The sequence below is a fragment of the Salmo salar genome, chromosome 02 (genome assembly GCF_965601325.2).
Source record: "Salmo salar chromosome 02, fSalSal1, whole genome shotgun sequence".
Lineage (NCBI taxonomy): Eukaryota > Metazoa > Chordata > Actinopteri > Salmoniformes > Salmonidae > Salmo > Salmo salar.
Genome location: NC_138292.1, coordinates 78,421,621 through 78,446,634, shown reverse-complemented (window position 1 = coordinate 78,446,634; position 25,014 = coordinate 78,421,621). Strand labels below are relative to the sequence as shown.

At 41.4% G+C, this 25,014-nt stretch overlaps 1 protein-coding gene across 1 annotated transcript; it reads right to left on the bottom strand.

Annotated features, from left to right (window-relative positions):
• Nucleotides 1-1,348: 1,348 nt before the first annotated feature.
• On the bottom strand, nt 1,349-20,928 carry LOC106593162 (myosin heavy chain, fast skeletal muscle-like). Its single transcript, XM_082967374.1, has 41 exons — nt 20,902-20,928; nt 20,409-20,451; nt 20,048-20,275; nt 19,570-19,716; nt 19,203-19,359; nt 18,756-18,783; nt 18,406-18,514; nt 18,149-18,241; nt 17,914-17,974; nt 17,667-17,765; nt 17,227-17,330; nt 16,215-16,353; nt 15,862-15,980; nt 15,544-15,693; nt 15,279-15,449; nt 14,800-15,103; nt 14,375-14,439; nt 14,192-14,279; nt 13,958-14,075; nt 12,942-13,065; nt 12,384-12,520; nt 11,486-11,741; nt 11,007-11,249; nt 10,495-10,671; nt 10,253-10,398; nt 9,983-10,073; nt 9,250-9,639; nt 9,003-9,129; nt 8,697-8,815; nt 8,353-8,549; nt 8,024-8,207; nt 7,750-7,915; nt 5,856-5,980; nt 5,386-5,694; nt 4,961-5,164; nt 4,694-4,819; nt 4,403-4,573; nt 2,603-2,707; nt 2,411-2,506; nt 1,835-1,966; nt 1,349-1,465 (listed from the first exon to the last, which is right to left on the bottom strand). Exons 3-41 carry the CDS (start codon nt 20,261-20,263, stop codon nt 1,445-1,447), a joined length of 5,814 nt encoding a protein of 1,937 aa, XP_082823500.1. The 5' UTR covers nt 20,264-20,275; nt 20,409-20,451; nt 20,902-20,928; the 3' UTR covers nt 1,349-1,444.
• Nucleotides 20,929-25,014: the final 4,086 nt, after the last annotated feature.

Genomic DNA, 25,014 nt, shown 5'->3' with positions numbered 1-25,014 from the left:
ATGGTGTAAAATAGTCGTATGTTTGAGAAATTTGAATAATTCGATTTTTGTTTTTTTTATTTGGCGTTGTGCTATTTCACTGGCTGTTGTCAAATCGATCCCGCTAACGGGATTCGCGTGTTAAGGGGTAACTAACAGGTTAACACCCCGGCCATCCGACAATCTAAGCGTGATGCCCTCAATCTCACACAAATTATCAATGAACCTACAAGGTACAAGCCCAACTCCGTAAAGACAGGCACCCTCATAGATATCATCCTATCCAACTTGCCTTCCAAATACAACTCTGCTGTCTTCAACCAAGATCTCAGTGATCACTGCGTCATATCCTGCATCCGTAATGGGTCTGTGGTCAAACGACCACCCCTCATCACTGTCAAACGCTCCCTAAAACAATTCAGCGAGCAGGCCTTTCTAATCGACCTGGCCCGGGTATCCTAGAAGGATATTGACCTCATACCGTCAGTAGAGGATGCCTGGTTGTTCTTTAAAAGTGCCTTCCTCACCATCTTAAATAAGCATGCCTCATTCAATTTTTTTTAAACCAGGAATAGCTATAGCCCTTGGTTCTCAGCATACCTGACTGCCCTTGACCAGCACAAAAACTTCCTGTGGCGTACTGCATTAGTATCGAATAGCCCCCGTGATATGCAACTTTTCAGGGAAGTTAGGAACCAAAATACACAAGCAGTTAGGAAAGCTAAGGCTAGCTTTATCAAACAGAAATTTCCATCCTGTAGCACAAACTCAAGAAAGTTCTGGGACACTGTAAAGTCCATGGAGAATAAGAGCACCTCCTCCCAGCTGCCCACTGCTCTGAGGCTAGGAAACACTGTCACCACCGAGAAATCCACGATAATTGAGAATGTCAATAAGCATTTTTCTACAGCTGGCCATGCTTTCCACCTGGCTACCCCTACCCTGGTCAACTGCCCTGTACCCCCCACAGCAACTCGCCCAAGCCTCCCCCATTTCTCCCTCACCCAAAACCAGATAGCTGATGTTCTGAAAGAGCTGCAAAATCAGGACCCCTCTAAATCAGCCGGGCTAGACAATCTGGACCCTCTTTCTAAAATGATCTGCCGAAATTGTTGCAACCCCTACTACTAGCCTGTTCAACCTCATCATTTTTATGTTATGGATGGTCAGTCCTTACATCCATAGCTCAGTCTGAGAATTTGATAGTGTTTACATTTCTCCATCCTCATCCCTCAGATGTTTACCAAACAAAGTTACCGCTTTGTTGGGGTGTCTGCTTTGTTGTTTTTGGAATGCCAAATTGCTCCATTAATTAAAGTACAATATTTTATTGTTTGAAAAATCCAGAAAGTCCACAGTCACAAAGGAAGTGTATGTAGATCCACATGTTTTTAATCAATGCTCAACATTTCACCATGAAAATCATATTTTATGCAACACAGGAAAATGAGACTTTGGTCTTCGTTTATTCAGCAACTTCTTTTCCCTGTAAGAAGAAATAAATAATTTAATGGATCAGTAATAATAATAAACATGATAAATATATGGATAGACTTGTATAGAATATAATGGATCAGTAATAATAATGAACATGATAAATACATGGATAGACTTGGACAGAATATAATATATCAAGTATTTAATGCTCAGTGCTCAGCTTGGATTTTCAATTTTTAAGTACCAACAGAATGAACCTTTATTTTTTAGCAATTCTTGAAATGTTCTTCTTAGAGATCTTAAATACAGTTGAGTGTAAAAGGTCAGTATTGACCTCTGTAAAGACTGAGTCATAGGTGGTGTTGATGTGGTCATATCTGAACATGAGTCAGGTATAGGTTTAGCAGCAGTTCTGTACCTTTCCAGAGTCACGGGTCTTGGCTCTGAGCTTGTTGACCTGAGTCTCAGCGATGTCAGCACGCTCCTCAGCCTCCTCCAGCTCATGCTGAACCTTCCTGAACTTAGACATGTGCTGGTTTGCTGCTTCCTCCTGGGTGAGGAAAAGAGAGCAGAGCATCACCATTTCAAGTTTGATGCTTCAGGTAGCAAATTAATATTCTGTCAATTTTTCAAAATAAAAAAAAGACAGATTTAGGATAGCAATCTATAAAGGTAGACAGATGATACAACAGAAGAAGTGAGTGTCAGAACGGGGGATCAAACCGCCTCCAGGACGATCACTGGACCAGCAAATTCATATTCAACCCCCTCTCCTTTAAGTTGGTAACACATAGGAATAGGAGGCACTCAGAAATGTGTATAATTTCATCAGCAATTACTTGCACTATCAATTGTCCCTGTTGACTGATATGCTGTAGCAACACTTACTTCAAACTAAATTGTATGGACAAGTTTTGTAATGTTTACGGGGAATTTTATTTAAAAATTTTTTTAATTTATTCATTCAGAGTATTTAACTCAGTATGTGACTCACCGCTTCCTCAGCGTGCCTCTTGTAGGCCTTCACTTTCATCTGCAGCTTATCTACCAGGTCCTGAAGTCTGCCAACGTTCTTCTTATCCTCCTCAGTCTGTGGGAGAAGATCAAATAATCAATGTCAGTATAGTTTTATACACAAACCTATCTGTGTTAGTGTCAAGTGTGTGAAGAATGCACTTTCTCTTACCTGGTAAGTGAGCTCCTTGACTCTGCGCTCATACTTGCGGACTCCCTTTACCGCGTCTACACCTCTTCTCTGCTCTGCCTCCACCTCAGTCTCGAGCTCACGCACCTTTGTGGAACAAATACATTTAGGCATTTGAGGTGGTGGAACAAATCTTTGTAAAACAGAGGTCGAGTCTTCTACACAGTCAAGGAGGCACAATTGTTGTCTTACACTATGTACATTTCCAAGGGGTTCCCAAAGTGGGATTAACATTTAAATTTGTTCATGAATATTTCTAGCAACAACAGATGAAACTACCAAGGATCTGTGGAACAAGATTAGAAGGTCCAATACAATACAATGTAATATTCTTAATCCACTATTTATGTTCTTAACCCTTAGATGTACAACATGGGTGTGGGAGGCTCACAGGGATATTGGTAGGCACACTATTCCAACAATTGCAATTTTCTTTTAAACTCAATTCTTCTTGTAGTACTAATATATAGGACTCTTTTTTTATTTGACCGATTTTGTCGTGCATTTAGCAGTGCATGTTGCAGTACCAGTATGGCCAATAGAGGCCACCACTCGGGTGTTTTAATGTTATGAGTTTGCTTCTCTTATAGGGGATTGTGAAGTTTGCCACAGCAAGACAGAAGCACCGACATAAATACATTTTTATGTCTTTATTTTTAAGGTAAGCGAGTGGAAAAGCACCATATTCTAGAGAGTAATGTTTGTTAAGATGTTATATTTTCATGAACTTGTGAAAATCTTGTAGCCTACAAGTTAATTTAGCCGTTAGCCTTCTAGCTGGTAGCCCCGCATAGCAACGCTAGCTTTCCTAGTAACGGCCCTTTTGCAGCAGAGTGAATGAGACATGTAGCTAGCGATCTAGAGAGAGAGAGAAATTAAATATTACTTTGAGGTGAATTAGATGAATGTGTGTTCATGTATCATGAATTTGTATTATTATTATTGAATCTATTAATTAACTTGCAGTTGTCACGATCGTCGTATAGAGCGGACCAAGGCGCAGCGTGAGTTGAGTTCCACATCTTTATTCAAAGTGAAACTACCAAAAAACAAATATCCAACAACGAAACCGTGACCACAGTGGCGCTACATGCACAGACACAAAACAATATCCCACAAAGCAGGTGGGAGAAAGGGCTTCCTAAATATGATTCCCAATTAGAGGCAACGATTACCAGCTGCCTCTAATTGGGAACCATACAAGTCACCAACATAGAAATAGAATGACTAGAACACCCCCCTACTCACGCTCTGACCTAAACACCATAGAGTACCAAGGGCTCTCTATGGTCAGGGCGTGACAGCAGTTTAGAAGAATTGTACAAGCCTAAATGAAACAACTAGATAAATACATTTTTATATCTTGGCTCCAATTGTTCTGAACTCCATAACATAAGTGTAACATATTCCCAATGTTTTTGTTTTGAATATAATTGCACTGTAATTTATGCTTGAAAACTGGAAAATATTCCCTCTGATGCCAAGAGAGGGGACTTACAAAGGTTCTTTCCCAGGGGCCAAGACTTGATTAGTCCGACCATGCACTGCTGAAGCAATAGTAAAACTGTGTGGATGCTATTTATATCGCACTCTAATGTAAGATTTGTGTTCTGATATTATGAAGGGGTCCCTGATGCAAAGACATTTGGGAACTCCTGATTTAGGTGGGTTAATGAGAGAAAAAGTAATTACAAAATGCTCCAGTGTATTTTACATGATCAAATACATTTCCAGCAAACTGTCTTTTAATCCAACCCAAAATCCACCCTGCTGTTAACTCACCCTGGATTCCAGTTTCTGGAGTTGTTTCTTGCCTCCCTTCATGGCCAGATTCTCAGCCTCATCCAGGCGGTGCTGCAGGTCCTTGACTGTGATCTCCAGGTTCTTCTTCATCCTCTCCAGGTGAGAGCTGGTGTCCTGCTCCTTCTTCAGCTCCTCAGCCATCATTGCCGCCTGGAAAAGTAGTTTGTTTAATTCATCATAACGTTCCTCTGAGATCTTTGTTGTTCGTAACCAGCCCAGCTACCATTGGCCCTTAAGGACAAATCAAGATGATGTAATTAAAGGACTCACATCAGTGATAGCCTTCTTGGCCTTCTCTTCTGCATTCCTGGCCTCCTGGACGATGTCGTCCACCTCTCCCTGCACCTGCACCAGGTCAGTCTCCAGCTTCTTCTTGGTGTTCAGAAGGCTGGTGTTCTGAAGGAGGAAACAAGACCATTTGTTTAGCTCTAAAGGCAATTTACAAGGCTGAAATGATTAAACTCTCAATGCAAGCATTGTTGAATTCAAGGTGTGTTTAAACAGAATGCTTGGTTGGAAATGGCTTTTGACCCATACCTGGGAGTGCAGCAGTCCAACACGCTCGCTGGCGTCTACCAGCTCAGTCTCAGCCACTTTGCGGCCTCTCTCTGTCTGCTCCAGAGCAACTCTCAGCTCCTCGATTTCAGCCACCATCAGACCGTTTCTGCGCTCCACCATGGCTGCCTGTTCCTTCATGTCTTCTGCGACACGGACGGCGTCATCAAGGTGCAATTGGGCATCCTGTGGCTCACAAGGACATACGTTCATTAGGACTTGTGGAAATAGGGGTGATAGGATGGGTGATATAAATGTTCATTGGGTAGAATTTACCCAGTATCCCTAAATTTCTACAGTGCATTGTCCACTCTATTCAATTCCTCTGTTCTATTGTTTTCTACAGATTCACAAACAAATCCCTCTCCATGTTCAGGTTTTTGAGCCTGATGTCCCAGTCCCTTTACCTTGAGCTGTCCCTGGACGTTCCTCAGCTGTTTCTGGGCCTCAGCGGCCTGCCTGTTGGAGTGGCTCAGCTGGATCTCCATCTCGTTCAGGTCTCCCTCCATCTTCTTCTTCACCCTCAGGGCATCATTCCTGCTCCTGACCTCAGAGTCCAGGGTGCTCTGCATGGAGTCAACCATCCTCTGGCTGTTCCTCTTGATCTGCTCCATCTCCTCATCCTTCTCAGCGATCTTCCTGTCCACCTCACCCTTGATCTGGTTCAGCTCCAGCTGCACACGCAGAATCTTGGATTCCTCGTGCTCCAGTGTACCCTGGACAAACAGAAGCAGTCAGGCCAATTGTGTTCAATACATATGGATGTAGGAATTAAATATATATGACTACAATAAACTCCAATACAGGGATCATTGGACTGTAGCTGGCATTGGCTAGTGTAACACGGCTTTCCCCATCAAACAGCTGTAGTTTGTACCTCAGCCTCCTCCAGAGCGGTCTGGATCTCAGACTTCTCTGTCTCCACGGTCTTCTTGGCCTTCTCCAGCTCATGGATGCTCTTGCCAGTCTCTCCGATCTGCTCAGTCAGGTCAGAGATCTCCTCTGCACACACACACACACACAAGAAGTTTAGACTTGGGAGATTTTCAGTGGATATGCCAGTGCGCTGAATTTGACATTGAATCATATTAACTTTTTAGTGTATAGGGGGCAGTATTTTCGATTTCAGATGAAAAGCGTGCCCAGAGTAAACTGCCTAATACTCTGACCCAGAGCCAAATATTAGCATATTATTAGTAGATTTGGATAGAAAACACTCTGAAGTTTCTAAAACTGTTTGAATGATGTCTGTGAGTATAACAGAACTCATATGGCAGGCAAAAACCTGAGAAAAATCCAACCAGGAAGTGTGGAATTCTGAGAATTGTAGTTCTTCTTTTGAATCCCTATCGAAACTGCAGTGTCTGTGGGGTCACGTTGCACTTCCTAAGGCTTCCATTGGCTGTCAACAGCCTTTAGAACGTTTTTTCATCATTCTCATGTTACTGGGCAGAGAATAGTAGCTCAGTCAATGAGTGGACTGCCTATGGACAAAGGGCTTGGTGATGTGCGATCCCGCGAGTGCGCCGTTCCTTCTTTTTCTCCTGTAATGAATACGCTATTGTCCGGTTGGAATATTATCTACGTTTTATGTTAAAAAATACCCTAAGGGTTGATTGTAAACAACATTTGACATGTTTCTACGACCGGTAATGGAACATTTTGACTTTTCGTCTCTGGTACTGCGCTCGTGCGTTATGCCTTTGGATAGTGATCTGAACGCACGAACAAAACGGAGGTATTTGGACATAAATATGGAGTATTTCGAACAAAACGAACATTTCTTGTGGAAGAAGGAGTCCTCGGAGTGCATTCTGACGAAGATCAGCAAAGGTAAGAGAATATTTATAATACTAATTCAGAGTTTTGTTGATGCCAGAACTTGGCGGCTCGCTGTATAGCTTGCTTCGATGGCTGAGCTATGTACTCAGAATATTAAACACTGTGCTTTCTCCATTAAGTTATTTTGAAATCTGACAAAGCGGTTGCGTCAAGGAGTAGTGTATCTTTAATTCTTTCAATAACTGTTGTAAATTTTATCAACGTTTATGATGAGTATTTTTATAAATTGATGTGCACATTCACCGGTAGTTTTGGTGGGAATACATTTTCTAAACATCACGCGCCAATGTTAAATGCTGTTTTTGGATATAAATATGAACTTTATCGAGCAAAACATACATGTATTGTATAACATGAAGTCCTATGAGTGCCATCTGATGAAGATCATCAAAGGTTAGTGAATATTTTCACTGTACTTTTGGTTTTTGTGATGCATGTCTTTGCTTGGAAAATGGCTGTGTGGATTTTCTTGTGAAGTTTATGTCCTAACATAATCTAATTTTATGCTTTCGCCGTAAAGCCTTTTTGAAATCTGACAATGTGGTTAGATTAACAATAGTCTTATCTTTAAAATGGTGTAAAGTTGATTGTTTGAGAAAATGAAATTATGAGATTTTTGCTGTTTTGTATTTCGTGCCATGCCATTTCACTGGCTGTTGAATAGTGTGGGACGGTCACGTCCCACCTAGCCCAGAGAAGTTAATAGTTCATTAACTAACATTACCTCATAGCATCTTGCAAATATAATTGCCAACCACTTATTTGGAATATTCAAAGGAATACTGTCTACAAGTAAAACAATATATAAAAATTATGCTGAACATGACATTTCTGAAAAGGTGTAATAGTAGTTTTGATGACTGCAGTTCCCTCCATTTTCAAAACACTAGTCAAACATAAGCCAAATAGAACTGCTGTCAAATGCTCACGTTGCAGGTTCTTGTTCTCTCTCTTCAGAGTCTCCAGATGATCCAGAGCCTCCTCGTAGGAGTTCTTCATCTTGAAGAGTTCAGTGCTCATAGAGCGAGCCTCCTTCTGAGCTCCTTCCAGCTCAGCCTGGCCCTCCTCATACTTCTGCTTCCACTCTGCCAGAACCTAGGAGAATCCATGGGATTTTCATTAGAAGTCGAAGATGAAGTTTTTAAATTAGAAATATGCAACAATTATACAATTGATAACAAATATAGGTTTATTCATTTTCACCTTGTCAAAGTTTCTCTGCTTCTTGTCGAGGTTGGCTGCCAATGCGTTGGCTCTCTCAACATCAATCATGAGATCCTCCACCTCTCCCTGCAGCCTCTGCTTGGTCTTCTCCAGGGAGGCGCACTTGGAGTTGGTCGCCTCAATGGTCTCCTCGGCATCCTGCAGACGCTGGGCCAGCTTCTTCCTGTTGGACAACAGACGGTGGTTTAATGGTGTAATTTTTTTTACATTTTGACAAACAATACATATTGAATTAACATTTTCTCAGAGCCCCGTACCACCCTCACCATCCACACCATATTTGAGTTTTTCTGTTGCGTGCGACTCACTTGGCCTCCTCCAGCTCCTCTGTGCGCTGGATAGCATCAGTTTCATACTTAGTCCTCCACTGAGCCACCTCACTGTTGGCCTTGGACATGCCGCGTTGCAGCTCTGCCTTGGCCTCCTGCTCCTCCTCAAACTGCTCCCTCAGGAGGTCACAGTCATGGCGGGCAGACTGGACACCGTGGGCCAGTGCGTTTTTAGCCTGTGAGAAAGAAAGAAAGACAAAGAGAGATGAGAGAGATAATAAAACAAATTATGGTAGGAGTCTATGAGGGTGGCATAGTCACCGTCTATATGAAGATGTAGCTCTAAACTCTGTGGACGGTGGAGTCCATTTTGAGTCCCTTACCTTGACCTCCTCCTCAATCGCCCTCTTCAGCTCCTCCACCTGCTGGGTGAAGGCCTGTTTGCCTCTGGTCAGCTGAGACACCAGGGCTTCCTTCTCCTCCAGCTGCCGGCCAAACTCACCTGCAGGGACAGGGGAATATCTTGTTAATAAGGTCTCTGTTCTCTAAGATTGAAAACGTATGTTGAGGAATCGTAGGGCAATGTTAGGTGGTGAATAATACAGTAGAAACTTTGTGGATTTAGCCCTTAATACATGTTGTTTTCTACTGAAGGAAAGCATTGGCTTGTTGTTCATTGTTGATGGTACCATTTTCTGTCAGGAGTCTGGCCCTCTGTCCGCTGATGTCGTTGACCTGGCGAACATTCTCATCATTCTTAGTCTTGAGCTCGCTCAGCTGGTCCTCAAGAGTACGGCATATCTTCTCCAGATTGCCCTGTTAGTGAACATGTAACTTCATTACTTTATATATGTGACTCCTGTCAACTTCAGTTCACTTGAATGGTAATGTAGTTGAACCTCCTCAACACAGCTTAACCAAAACATCACTACTCACCTTAGCCTTGGCGACGGCCTCCATGTTGCTAGAGAGGTCATCAATCTCCATCTTGTACTCGCTCTTCTCCTTCTCCAGCTTCTGCTTGACGCGCTGCAGGTTGTCGATCTGCTCCCCGAGCTCAGCCACACTGTCGGCCTGCTTCTTGCGCAGAGCGGCGGCTGTGGCCTCATGCTGCAGGGTGGACTCTTCAAGATCACGACGCAGCTTCTGGAACTCAGCCTCACGCTTCTTGTTCATTTCAATCTGAGCAGCAGTGGCGCCTCCGGCCTCCTCCAGCCTCTCGCTGATCTCCTCAAGTTCCCTGGAGAGATCGGCCCTCTGCTTCTCAACCTTAGCCCTGGCAGCACGCTCAGCCTCAATTTCCTCCTCCAGCTCCTCAATACGGGCCTAGAACAGGGGGCAGGAGCAGGGGGGATGAACACTACAATACAGTTGAAACAATTGAACCTCACAAAATTATAATAGTATGTATATTTAGCATAAATTTGTTTAATACAAAGCCAGTTACACTTATATATTCAGTAGACAGTGTCCCATGCAGGAACCAAAATCACAATGGTAAGAAGCACCATCTTTACAATGTTTAGAATCACCAACAAGAAGCACCATCGTCCAACCTACTCAGCCATCAGAAGCCACTGGGAAAAATGTGTGCTACCAAAATAATGTTTTTCAGGAAATTATTCAAGTCTGTGCTTTTCTGTACTGGAGCTTATATCCTGTACTGTACCTGGAGTTCCTTGATCTTCTTCTGCAGCTGAGCTCCCAGAGACTGCTCATCCTCAACCTTGCTGAGGAGCTGGGTGGTCTCAAACTCCTTCCTAAGAATCAAAAATACATCGATTGCAGAGTTTGTTTTTGTTTGATAGTGTAAAGGGAGAGTATTATACCATTCACTTTGCTTTTAAGAATACAATTCAAGTGCTAATTCATAATTACAATAATTAGTCAAGAACAACCATTATAGCAGGTAATACTGTAGTCATTTGTTGGTGTTTACTTCTTGATTTTCTCATCAGCTTGCTGCTTGTCATTCTCCAGGTCCATTATGGACTCCTGGGCCAGTTTCAGATCTCCCTCCAGCTTTCTCTTGGATCTCTCAAGGTCCATACGGAGCTTCTTCTCTTGTTCCAAAGAACCCTCAAGCTAGAAGATAAAAACACATGTATGGTTCAAATCTAAACAACTGAAGATAATATCATCTTACATACTATTATGGCCAAAATGTCCAACTCCACTCACGTCGTCCACTTGCTGTTCCAGCTTGGTCTTGGCCTTGGTCAGAGTGTTGACTTTGTCCTCCTCTGCCTGCAGGTCATCCAGTGTCTGCTGGTGGGCCTCTTGGAGGGCTTTCTTCTCCTTGGTCAGCTTGGCAACACTCTCATCCATTGACGCCATCTCCTCTGTCAGGTTTTTAACCTGTAAATGGCCACAACATAATTACACGTCACCATAAAGAGGAGATTTAGTTTTTTATATATTGCATTCATTTCAATAAAAAATGTAATCAACAATTACTGTACTAAAGATTCAACACTAGATGGCAGTGTTCACAATGTCAGTGTACTGAATGGAAATCATAAATGAGGGGGATCAGAACATTCAATGAATGTTGGGAGTACCCCACAACTGAAATTCCACTATTGTGTCTTAATTTTTCCTGCACCCACAATACAACTTGAATTCCATTTCTGTTAAGCTACGTTTTGAGTTGATTATTGTCTGGTTAGACTGTCTATGGTAAAACACAAGACCTTGTTTTCAGTGGCGTGCTTCTCCTTCTCCACTTTGGCCAGGGTGAGCTCCAGGTCATCAATGTCCTTCTTCAGCTCAGAGCACTCATCCTCCAGCTTCCTCTTCTTGGCAGTCAACTCAGCATTGATCTCCTCCTCATCCTCCAGCCTCTCGGTCGTCTCTTTGAGTTTGGCTTCCTGCTGGATCTTGCTCTTGATGAGCCCCTCACACCTTTCCTCAGCATCGTTCAGACTCTCTCCTTCCTGGTTTCAGAACAGGAGTAAACAAATCAGAGGCCTCACTTTGTGTATCAAAATATACATTTTACTCAGAGGTCAGAGCAAATCAATAGAAATTCATGAAATATATACAATATATAACATGGGCAATAAAAATGTGTGAGTTAGCCACATACTTTACAGTGTGTTCATATGTGTGTGTATGTGTGTGTATTCATGTGTATGTAAATGTGCCCATACGAGGGTAGTTGCTGACTCACAGATGCGACTTGGAGTGCTAGGTCGTTCTTTTCCTGCGTCAGGGACACCAACTTCTCCTCCATTTGCTTCTTTGTAGACAGAGCCTTGGCCAGGTCTGTCTTCATTTTCTCATAGTTCTCCTTCATGTTGGCCAGCTCCTTCTCAGTCTCAGCGCTCTGCAGCAGGGGCTTGATCTTGAAGTACAACTTCATCCATGGCCAGGTTTTCACATTCATGAATGAGCGGATGTTGTACTGGATGGCGAAGATGGACTCTCTGTTCGACAGAAAGGACAGAGTGGCATGGTGAGTTACATCCCAGTTCAACATCTAGTTTTGATTTACTTTTGGTCTAACGTGAATTCAACGTGAAATCAACAAAAATGTCACGATGTTATTGGATTTAGATTAAAAGCTGAGTGAAAAAAAAGACAATTCCCTTGCATTGATAACTTTTTTTTAAATCCAGGTTGTTTCAACGTCATCACATTTAATTTTGGGGTTGAAGTTACATGGAAATGACCAGTGGGATGTTTCATAAAGCTACATTCCGGGAGTCGAATAATAACAAAATGGAACCCCCACCACTGTTTGTTTACAGCTGAGGAAGGGGGCCAGGACTGACAGTCATGCAAAGCTCATGAGATATTTTATATTCTTCAAGAATGAATGGGTAAATACCACACATTTAAATGACAGTTGAACAGCCAAATCCCAAACTGCAGCTATAAAGCTAGAATCCTTAGTTGCTACATCCATTTTTTGACTTTTTAATTAATTAACCCAAAAGCTTTAGTTGACCATTATAAGACGTACTTTCTCATTCTGAACAACTCACAGCAGATACAGTATGTAATCATAATGCATTAGGTACAGCTGGTTGACAGAAAGCTTTGCCAAGATGTCTACTATTCCTCACCTCCTCTCCATCATCTTGCTAAACTCTCTCCTCATGAGGAATCCACGGCTGAGGGCCTGGAGCATGCCGACCAGAGAGGCCAGCTTCTCATCTCTCATCTCCTCCAGGACACCCAGCAGACCGGCTTTGAAGAACACCTGAGACACAGGTTAACATGGTCATTGGAAGAACAGATGGTGACAGATAGAAAGGATCAAACCACTAGATTGATTTAAACATTAACTTTGCAATGGTTGCAAACAAACCATGTGATAGGTTGTTTCTAAGTTGTTAGTTATTGTACAGTTCTAGCTTAATAATCTACACAGATACAGATAACTGCAGCCATACCACTCTAACACAATGCACATGATAATGAGTTTAGTTTCTCTTCTATACTTGTGATGAATGACTTTGAAGAAAAACAGTCCAAAGTTTTTCCACCTTTTCCATTAGTTACATGAAGAAGAAAAAACAGAAGGATGGATAGATCACCTGGAGAGATTTTATATGGTACAGGTTTAAATTATTATTGAACTTGTGTTTTGTTGTCAGCTTTGCTGGGTGTATTTGACTGACCTTGGTGTGTCCAAACTTGTAATCCTCATGATTCACATCAATGGATCCAAGCAGCTTCTCAGAAGCCTTCTTGTTGTCCATGAACTGGCCCTCAGGGATGACACTGGCATTCAGTACTTTGTACCTGAATGAGAGGACAGTTTTAAAATATGCCAAGTTGTAATTGGTTGGTTGGATATACAGTGCGGTTCAAAATGATTGGCACCCTTGATAAAGATGAGCAAAATAGACTGTATAAAATTAATAATACAAATATTGAGCTATATTGTATGGTAAAAATACTTTTTGGCTTCGAAAAAAATATGTGTATGAAGAAAATAAACCCATACCTACTGTAAAATATTGTGGTGGATCTTTGATGTTATGGGGCTACTTTACGTCAAATGATCTGGGGGCCCTCGTTAAGGTCAACGGCATCATGAACTTTCCCAGTACCATGACATTTTATCCAAAATCCTGCTACCCTCAGCCAGCAGGCTGAAACGTGGCCACTGGTGGGTATTACAGCAAGACAATAACCCCAAGCACACATCAAAATCCACAAGGAAATGGTTAATCTCAGTCTAAGGCCATCTCAGTCTCCAGACTTGAACCCCATTGAAAACCTGTGGTTTGAATTGAAGACGGCAGTCCATAAGTGCAGACGGTGGATATCAAGGATCTGGAAGGATTCTGTAAGGAGGAATGGTCCAAGATCCCTCCCAATGTGATCTCCAACCTCATACAACATTTTAGAGAAAGACTCAGTGCCATTATCCTCGTATTGAAAACAGGGGTGTCTATAATTATGAGCCCTATCTTGAAATAAAATATGAATTGTTAAACAAAATCTCTTTCTTTGAGCATTTGTATTAGTATAAAATAGTAGAATTGTTACAAATGTTAGACCATACAATATAGCTCAGTATCAGTGTTATTTATTTGATACAGTCTTTTCTGCTCATCTTTATCAAGAGTGCCAATCATTTCTCTGTGTGTGTGTGTGTGTGTGTGTGTGTGTGTGTGTGTGTGTGGACCTCTGTTTGAAATCAGCATAGAGGATTCTGCTGGGGAAGCCCTTTCTGCAGATCCTGATACCCTCCAGTACACCATTACACCTGAGCTGGTGGATAACCAGGAAGTTCTCCATCAGACCTGGTAAAACAAACCAAGTCTCTTTTAATACTCATATTCAGGTTAAAGATTGGAATGGTTGAGGTTACTGATACTGTAATGATAAGATTACATTTTTAACTGAATATTTCTTGTACCTGGAGTCTTTGACTCGTTGGGGATCAGGCAGCGCACAAAGTGAGGATGAGTGCTCCTCAAGTTGGTCATCAGCTTATGTAAGTTCTCCTGTAAGAGGGTTACAAACCATTTTCTCAGACATACTGTAGTTTATGATAATTGCACCTTTTAAAGGACTGAATATACACATTTCAAAAGCTCACCCTGAACTGGGAGGACACAGTCTGCATGGAACCACCCTTCTTCTTGCCTCCTTTCTTGGCTTTATCTGTTAAAATGGGGAAAAGTAAAAGATAACTAGAAAAGTACATTTCCTAGAGCGGGTGGAATAAATATAATAATAACACATTTATGTAAGAAATCTAGAGTGGTCTTGTCTTCAGCAAGCACACTAATTATAAACCAGAGAATATCTGGTTAACTTCACATTTATCAAGAAGCAAATGCTGCCAAAGTCATTGTGTAAAATAACACCTATTGTATGATCTGAATTAATCAAGTGTATGAATAAATTAACCTGGTGAAAACACCCTGAGAAATTGGTATACATTGATAGCCTTTAAAGAACATTTGGGTCTGAGTTATAACTATTATTTAGTTAAATATTGTGACATGATGCTAGTCTTACCCTCAGGAGGGGGAGGGGGATACAGGGCAGCCAAGATTTTGACTCCTGACTTCCCGTACAGCTGACAAACTGAGTCGTTCAGGGGATCCTTGTTCTTCTCCAGCCACCCAGTGATGTTGTAGTCCACAGTACCGGCGTAATGCACCAGGGAGAAGTGGGCCTCCTGCTTGCCTTTGGCAGGCTTGGGCTTCTCAAACGACTTTGTTTTGCCCAGATGCTGGGCGTACAGCTTGTCCTTGAAGGTAGTGTCTGAAGACTTGGGGAACATGCACTCCTCTTCAAGGATGGAGAAGATGCCCAATGGCTTTATGAAAAGAGAGGTACAGTATATAGAACATCACATCTTTAGTAAACAATATAGGATTATATTCATTTAGGGGCACATAACAGGAAACATATTGAGTTCTCAACAGTCAGATGCATTGTACCACAGTGATAATAATGGTCCCAAAGAGCTTTGCTGTTGAGGTCCATTATACCTTCTCAATAAGCTCAATACAGGCAGCCAAGTCCATGCCGAAGTCAATGAAGGCCCAGACGATTCCCTCCTTCTTGTACTCCTCTTGCTCCAGGACGAACATGGTGTGGTTGAAAAACTGTTGCAGTTTCTCATTGGTGAAGTTGATGCACAGCTGCTCCATGCTGTTGTACTGTTGATGGAATTTTAAAAGGGATCATTTCATCATACAAGACTGTAATCCATCTCAATCACAACTAATTGTCTTGTTCTGGTCTCATACTCACATCAAAGATCTCAAACCCGGCAATGTCGAGCACACCGATATAGAACTGCCTTGGATTCTTGGTGTCCAACATCTCATTGATACGGATGACCATCCACAAGAACATCCTCTCATAGATAGACTTGGCCAGAGCACTGACTGAGTTATTAACCTGCAATGATAATACCTCAAATTAATATGTGAGATATTGACCATGTCTAGTGATAAGGTGATACGAGCTTGGGAAAAACAACAATACTATTAAAAAAAAGCATACCACTCATCCCCATGAAAATTCCTATTCTCAGAAAATGGTAGATGCTGTGTTTAGCAGTCTTACCTGAGCCACAGTCTGTCCCTTGGTCACATACTCGTTGCCGACCTTCACTCTGGGGTAGCACAGAGCCTTCAACATCTCAGCTGAGTTCAGGCCCAGCAGGTAGGCGATTTTATCAGCCACTGGAGAGAGAACCAACAACAACAGACTCAGGGACACAAGATCACTTGTTTCTGATTTCACATTGACAGAACAGTTAGGCCAAATCATATCTGAAGGTGGTATTTTGGTCTCCAAAAATGATCTCCTGCCTGACTTTCATGTGGCACTGTCTGTCTTAGGTGTTCTATTTCTATGTTGGGGACTGGGAATGGGACTAATGCTCTACATATTGTATATCTATGAGTGGGACTCACCCTCTGTGCCATCTGGCTCGGCCTGCTCCTCACGCTGCTTCTGCTTGAATTTCAAGTTGCCATGGTGCACTACAGCTCCTGTCAGCTTGTAGATGCCAATCTTCTCATCATTAGTGAAGCCCAGGATTGTAATGGCATCCTGGCATTAAGGAGGAAGTACAACAGTGATGAACTGAACAGTAGTTTGCTCAGTTACACTACAGTTCTGGGCTCACTCCAGATCGAATGGGATGAATACATTTGACTCTTGGCCAACAAACTAGTGATGGAAACACAAAAGGAGTTTTACACAGTTCCACAGGGCACTTAGTTGCGCTCTCTTGTGGATGCCTTACATGGCGAAATGTGAAGTTATGAAGATTGGCATGAGGCACATGCCTAACTAACACAAGTATTTTGTCCCGTGTAGCTCGGTTGGTAGCGCAGGACACCTGCTACACCAAGGTTGAGGGTTCAAATCCCATGGGGGACCAGTATGAAAATATATGCACTCACTAAATCACTCTGGATAATGGAGTCTCCTAAATGACGAAAACGTAAATATACTGTAAATAAAAAATCAAATTCTCAGCTGCTACCAACTTTTAATTGCACAGTACATTCAGTATGTATGGTGGTCCTACCTATTCCATATCTAGTGTTTGGTGAACCCTTTGTTTGACTCACATCTGTGGCATCCAGCTCTTCATTGTCGTTGATGCTGGCCACAGTGATCTTAGATTCGACTCTTGGCCAACACATTAGCAGATGGCAACACAAAATGAGTTTTATACAGTTTCACAGGGCACTTAATGGCACTATCTTGTGGATGTCTTACATGTATGTGCCTCACGGCGAAGTGTGAAGGAATGAAAAGTTCCTTTATGTTCATGCTTAACAAACACAAGGCATTTAGAATCAAACAAAAATACATGAAAATTCCTAGCAAGTTGGAATTTCACAGACCTTCAGTGGGTATGGTGGTCCTACCCATTCTATATCTATAGTTTGGTTAACCCTTTGTTTGACTCACATCTGTGGCATCCAGCTCTTCATTGTCGTTGATGCTGGCCACAGCAATCTGACCCTGGCTGCACATGGGGAAGTCGTAGGGGTTGGTGGTGAGGAGCGTCATTTCTGTGGACAATGGACAACAGCTTGTCAGTTAAATCTCTTAGTATTCTGCTGTCCTACCCTTACAGTATCTCTCTCTCCTTTACTCAACAGATGGACTCAGTAATACATGTAGTATATAATAAATAGCATCAAAAGAGGGGACTGAGGCTTGTGGACTAGTGCATCACAGTGCATTACTTGATAGATATTTCCCAAAGACCTGACCCATGTCTAGATGCCTTGTTACCTTGGATGTAATCATTGTAATAGTATTATTAGTGTGTATTATGAATATTTTATATATATTCCATAGATGGGGATGGGAATAATTTCCCCTGAACCTCTACTTTGTCGCACCAACTATCTCAGGTTTGTGGCCTGTCATCAACTGGAAGAAGATGTGGTAGCCTCTCTCATCGGGCAGCTGGAAAGACACTCTGGACTTCTCCAGCAGGTCTGAGGATGAAAGAGAGAGAGAAAGTTTTAGTGACACAAGGAGAGTGAGAAAGAGAGAGAGAACATGAGATAACATTTAATCATATAATCTCCCCCCCAAATAATTTGAATTTAGGAAATAATTGAGAAACAATCAAAACCAACTCACAGGTCTCAATGTCAGCTTTAGCCAATTTACCAGCTTGGAAGTGAATCCTGATGAATTTACCCTATAGTAGAGCATGGGGGTTAGAAATAGGTAAACAAATAAATAAACATTTTACTTTGATAGACCCCTTTAAATGTTACAGTTTGTTGGACATCTATTGATATAACAAAAGGGAACTACTGAAATACATTTTTCCACTATAAGGTAACTTCCACAGTATGCCCTTCATACTTACAAAGCGAGACGAGTTGTCGTTCCTCACTGTCTTGGCATTACCGTAAGACTCCAGCAGAGGGTTAGCTGCAATGATCTGATCCTCAAGAGACCCCTGATTGAGACAAACACAAGTTACTCAAAAACTGGTAAAGTGTTAGTTTGTTTTCACTCGATTGCTTGAACACATTTCTTGAAACATGATTCACAGCTGGATAAAAGTGTACACATCCAACCATACTGAAATGTGATTAAAAGGCAAACATAAGAACAACCTACCTGCATTTTGTTGGGGTCTGCTTCCTTCTTGCCACCAGACACTGCAATGGTGGCAAAGTACTGGATGACACGCTTGGTGTTGACAGTCTTTCCTGCACCGGATTCTCCACTGGTTTATATGACAGAGAAAGAGGGGTTTTAGTTATATGTTTGAGATTAAAATTTGCTTTCACTAAGAAATAGCATTGAAATTACACCGTAATTAACAAATATTCCCACTCATTGACTTGTTACTACACATAGCCTAATGCTCTAATCCATTCATAATGTAATGTACTTCATCACGCCAAGTGACCCAACTTATTACAATAGAAACACTTTCTCAAGTGACATTTTAGTAAACAACTTACGTAATCAGAATGGACTGGTTCTCCTTATCTGGAACCAGAAAACATATTGCTTATCATACTCAAGCAACATTATGGGGACATTATTTCATTCATAGCATCATCAAAAATGTAATTTAGGAAATGTTCCATTCAAGTGAATCAGATATTCCAGGCAAACTGTTAGAAAACAGTAGATACCTTTCTGAAGCATATTTTCATTTCTATTGATACATCCATCCATCTATCTGTAAGCACTTATGGACTTTGAGATCCATATGTACTTATGGACATCCATCATCCATCAATCACAACTATCCATCCATCCATCCAACCAAACAATACATCTAACCATCCATCCATCCATCCATCCATCCATCCATCCATCCATCCATCCATCCATCCATCCATCCATCCATCCATCCATCCATCCATCCATCCATCCATTCATCCATCCATGACAGCTCGTACCAATCATCATGAACTGAAAGGCATTGTCAGAGACGGAGAAGATATGGGGTGGAGCCTCCACCCTCTTCTTCCCTCTGTAGGCGTTGACAACCTCTGCGTCGTACACTGGGAGCCACTTGTAGGGGTTCACCGTGGCACAGAAGAGCCCAGAGTAGGTCTGGATGAAAGCATAATTACATTTGTGGATTAGTAAAGTCAGATGTTCTTTTACCTGGATTTATGTAAGGATGTGGGTGTACTTTGGTATACTGATGTGGGTCTACTGTATTGATATGTTTTGGTTTCTACCATTCATTTATGTGTAGTACTGTATGTGTGAATTTATTATGTTCATGTATGTGTGTGTTTGTATGTGCAGGTTTCTTACATAGATCATCCATGCTGCATAACGCTCTTTGAGGTTATACAACACAGAGGCTTCATTCAGGTAGGTCATCATGGCCATGTCCTCAATCTTGTCATACTTAGGGGGGTTCATCTCATAGATGTCAGCATCTTTGAACTCTTTTCCTTCCTGAAACAGTCAGAAATCTAGATTACACACAGATCAAAGTAGACATGACTGAATGCTTTTTGTTCATTAAGTGCAAGTTTAATCATTTAAAAAATGCATATCCACATTAATCCAACTAATTTGTTATCACCCACTGACACATAACTGGTGATTGTTGACTAGCCAACATAAGACATTCCATGCCATTTTTTAATAGCAGTGATAAAAATGATGTGCTTGAAGGTTATATTCTGTTAGCAAGAAAACAAATGCCAATGTGTATATTTACTTGATTGGAGAGTTCGAGTAATTGCACAAACTTGAATTTGTATACTTTTCAGATCAGGCTTACCTCCGTACTGCCATCAGGTTTCGTGACTGTTACAGTACACTTCCCATCGGCCCTGGCAGTGACTAAACCCTTTAGGTACAGCTCCACCTTGTCTGCCACATAGCAGGCGTTCTTTGAATCAAAGGGTGCGGCTTGTGCCTCCATCCTCTCCTTCTCAGACTTACGAAGGTATATGGCAGCCTTGCCGTAGATTTGCATCTCAGCGTCCGTACTCATGGTGACGGATAACTAGGAAAGAGATGAAACAAGAAACATGATTGACTCTGTGGTGCTTCCTCCCCAGTCAACAGAGTTAGCTGAGCGGTATCTCTCACTGAATATTCTCATAACTTTTTATGTGGAGACTCAAACCATGTCTCACCTTTTTCCCCTCCTACAGATGAATGTGTACTTCTTGGAGGACCCTGTGACAGGGAAGTGGAAAGTGTGACACATTAGAGTGTTGTGAAAACACACATATCTAAAGCCTTATCATTTAGCCCCGAAGGGGCATTACAGCCATGTCCAATTTAATTACAGGTGCAACTAGTAACTTTCATTTTCCTACTGGCAACTCACTTTACTAAGCATTCTTTCAGGAACTCAAATAAATACCTGAAAACCCAGTTACATTCTAGAACACCCTTTCTAGTGCAGGAGCACCACTTTTTACTGTAAATGAAAGTTACAGATTTGAAGTAAAACACATAATAAAGAAATACATATTTTTAAATAAATGCCACTTGTTTGCATATTGTCAAATCTTACAAGAGAAATGCAGAAGTCAATTCAAACAGTGCAGTTAGCTACTGCCTCAGATGCTGAGTGCAAAGATGAGACAAATGTTAAAATCTAAGGAGGTGGAGAGGTCTTACCACAGAGGAAGAAGGTATCTGACTTATGGATGTTGGGGCCTCAGCCTCCTTATATCTGGTTGGAAGTGCTAACCAAGCAAAAGTTAATTATGGACCACTCTGGGAAAGGAAATGTACTGGATGAGAGACCTGTTTATTTCTGTGTCTCACTAGCACCTCCCACTTCCAGGAGCACCACACTCCCTTGACATTACTTGTTAATGTCATATTTGTCTCTGAATAAAATTTCACAGAATATATGTAAATGAGAGATGTCATTTCTAATAATTATGACATTATCAAAAGTTTGATTCATCCCAATGTTACTTCTACTGAACCTCATATACTGTAATGGAATGAGTCCATGTTGCCCCACTACAACTAAAATAGTTTTCATTAAATCTAATCTGACCTTATTTAGTCCCATTTTAGTGGCATTAATCCTCATCAACAACTTTATATATATGTTCACCAGTTATTTCTATTATTTAGCTTGTAAACACATCTGAAGTGTCTCCTCACCTCGTGCTTGTGATGGAGTTGGTCGTTACCTCGTGATTTGCTTAGTTTGATTTATCACCCTGGTGGAACCATATTAAACCTCTTACATCTAGATGTTCCGCTAGCGGAACGCCTCACCAATATCCAATGGTAGAGCGAATTACAAACACCTCAAAAATGCAAAAACTTCAATTTTTCAAACATATGACTATTTTACACTATTTTAAAGACAAGACTCTCCTTTATCTAACCACATTGTCCGATTTCAAAAAGGCTTTACAACAAAAGCAAAACATTAGATTATGTCAGCAGAGTACCCAGCCAGAAATAATCACACACCCATTTTTCAAGCTAGCATATGCTGTCACAAAAACCAAAACCACAGCTAAATGCAGCACTAACCTTTGATGATCTTCATCAGATGACACTCCTAGGACATTATGTTATACAATACATGCATGTTTTGTTCAATCAAGTTCATATTTATATCAAAAACCAGCTTTTTACATTAGCATGTTTTGTTCAGAACTAGCATACCCACCGAAAACTTCCGGTGAATTTACTAAATTACTCACGATAAACGTTCACAAAAAACATAACAATTATTTTAAGAATTATAGATACAGAACTCCTTTATGCAATCGCGGTGTCCGGTTTTAAAATAGCTTTTCGGTGAAAGCACATTTTGCAATATTCTGAGTAGATAGCCCCGCCATCATGGCTAGCTATTTTGACACCCACCAAGTTTGGCACTCACCAAACTCAGATTTACTATAAGAAAAATTGGATTACCTTTGCTGTTCTTTGTCAGAATGCACTCCCAGGACTTCTATTTCAACACCCAATGTTGTTTTGGTTCCAAATAATCCATAGTTATATCCAAATAGCTGTGTTTTGTTCTTGCGTTCAAGACACTATCCGAAGCGTGACGCGCCGGCGCATATCGTGGCAAAAAAATTCTAAATATTCCATTACCGTACTTCGAAGCATGTCAAACGCTGTTTAAGATAATTTTTTATGTGATTTTTCTCGTAAAATAGCGATAATATTCCAACCGGGAGACGTTGTTTTCGTTCAAACACTGAAAATAGAAAATGGAGTCTTCACATGCACGCGTGCGCCAGTGTCATTGTTCTCAGAACGACCACTTTCCAAAAGCCCTACTGTTTTTCGGCCAGGGACTGCAGAGTTATCATTCCACGTTCTGGCGCCTTCTGAGAGCCTATGGGAGCCTTAGAAAATGTCACGTTACAGCAGAGATCCTCTATTTTCGATAAATAGGCTACAGAAGGCCAAGAAATGGTCAGACAGGGCACTTCCCATATAGAATCTTCTCAGGTTTTGGCCTGCCATATGAGTTCTTTTATACTCACAGACACCATTCAAACAGTTTTAGAAAGTTTAGGGTGTTTTCTATCCAAATCAAATAATGATATGCATATTCTAGTTTCTGGGCAGGAGTAATAACCAGATTAAATTGGGTACGTTTTTTATCCGGCCGTGAAAATACTGCCCCCTATCCTATACAGGTTAAATGAATATTTAAAATCTAGAAAATAAACATTTAGGCTGTCAATTAAAGCTAATAAAACTGTTCAATCTAATGTGTTGTTACACTATCCATACACATACATACAAATATGTGGACATCCGTTCAAATGAATGCATTCGGCTATTTCAGCCAAACCCAATGCTGACAGGTGTATAAAATTGAGAACACAACCATGCAATCTCTTTTGACAAACATTGGCAGTAGAATGGTCTCACTGAAGAGCTCTGTGACTTTCAATGTGACACCATCACAGGATGCCACCTTTCCAACAAGTCAGTTCATGAAGTTTCTCCCCTGCTAGAGCTGCCCCGGTCAACAAGTGCTGTTATTGTGAATTGGAAACGTCTAGGAGCAACAACGTCTCTGCCGCAAAGTGGTTGGCTACACAAGTTCACAGAACGAGGCTGCTGAGTGCTGAAGTGAGTAAAAATAGTCTGTCCTCGGATGCAACACTCACTATCGAGTTCCAATCTGCATCTGGAAGCAACGTCAGCACAATAACTGTTTGTCGGCTGGTCATGAAATGGGTTTCCATGGCAGCCGCACACAAGCCTAAGATCACTATGCACAATGCCAAGCGTCGGCTGGAGTGGTGTAAAGATCGCCGCCATTGGAGGAAAAGCGTTTTCTGAAGTGTTGAATCACGCGTCATCATCTGTCAGTCTGACGGACAAATCTGGATTTGGAGGAGTCCAGGAGAACGCTACCTGCCTGAATGCATAGTGCCAACTGTAAAGTTTGGTGGAGGAGGAATAATGGTCTGGGGCTCTTTTTCATGGTTCGGGCTGTGGCAACAGTTTGGGGAATGCCCTTTCCTGTTTCAGTATGACAATGACCCCGTGCACAAAGCAAGGTCCATACAGAAGTGGATTGTCGAGATGGGTGTGGAAGAACTTGACTGGCCTGCACAGAGCCCTGACCTCAACCCCATCGAACACCTTAGGGATGAATTGGAACGCTGACTGCAAGCCAGGGCTAATCTCCCAACCTCAAATCCCTGCAGCAATGTTCCAACATCTAGTGGAAAGCCTTCTCAGAAGAATGGAGGCTGTTATAGCAGCAAAGGGGAGACCAACTCCATATTAATGCCCATGCTTTTGGAATGAGATGGTCGACGAGCAGGTGTCCACTTACTTTTGGTCATGTAGTGTATTTATCACCAGTTTGATAGTCGTAATGAGTCCCTTTAGCATCCCTTTGACATTTTAAGTAGAACTTGTGCACCAATATTGCTTTTTAAAAGCCTGTTATATTAAATGAAATGCTCTGATTTCTAATATAAATAAAGACTTGCTATGTGCCAAAATTCATGCATTTTGGAATGTCCCTCTGTGCACCCTCTGTGAAATCTAGGAAGATTTTAACCCCCTTAACCACAATCATTTTATAATTTCTAGTTGTTTTGTTGCTCTGACAAATACATGTTGGCAGATTATTATTTATTTCATGTGATTAATTTTAAGGAAAATTTGAACTGAATGTTTTAATATGATGAATCTGTTTTTGAAAGCAAACATTGAATATCTAATAGTCAAATCTTTGTGTAAAAGCAGGTGAGCTGGTTCTACTCTTTTTGGCCATTTTGTGGTGTTTTGTGGTGGAAAACGGAATGGGTCGAGCATAACACGTTACCCTTAGATAGAGAGACTAGAAAAATGTCAACAATAAACACATTTTTGTGAAGCTTGCGTTCAATTGCCTTTCCCTGTTGCACACAGCAAGCTTGTCACGAGGGGATTCATGGCTGATTTCAGATGACAACCTCAACCCTGTTACGGTCCACCCTGATACCTTATTTGGCACTTAAGAGTCTCTTACTATAGTATTTATTTAGTTGAACCTCTTGAGATGGGAAAACATGTGTTTGATTAAGTTCAACATGTGCCCTTTATGACGGAACGTTAAAATTAGGTGAAATAAAACGTTTTTATTCGCCAAGTTTCACTACCCAAAAGGGACTCATTATGTGGAACAACCCATGTTCTATTGAAGATGCTGGATGCGCTTTTATTTGTCTCACATTTCAGTTTGCTAAAACGGTCCAGTAGGATTCTTATGACTTACATAACACCAGTACAGTA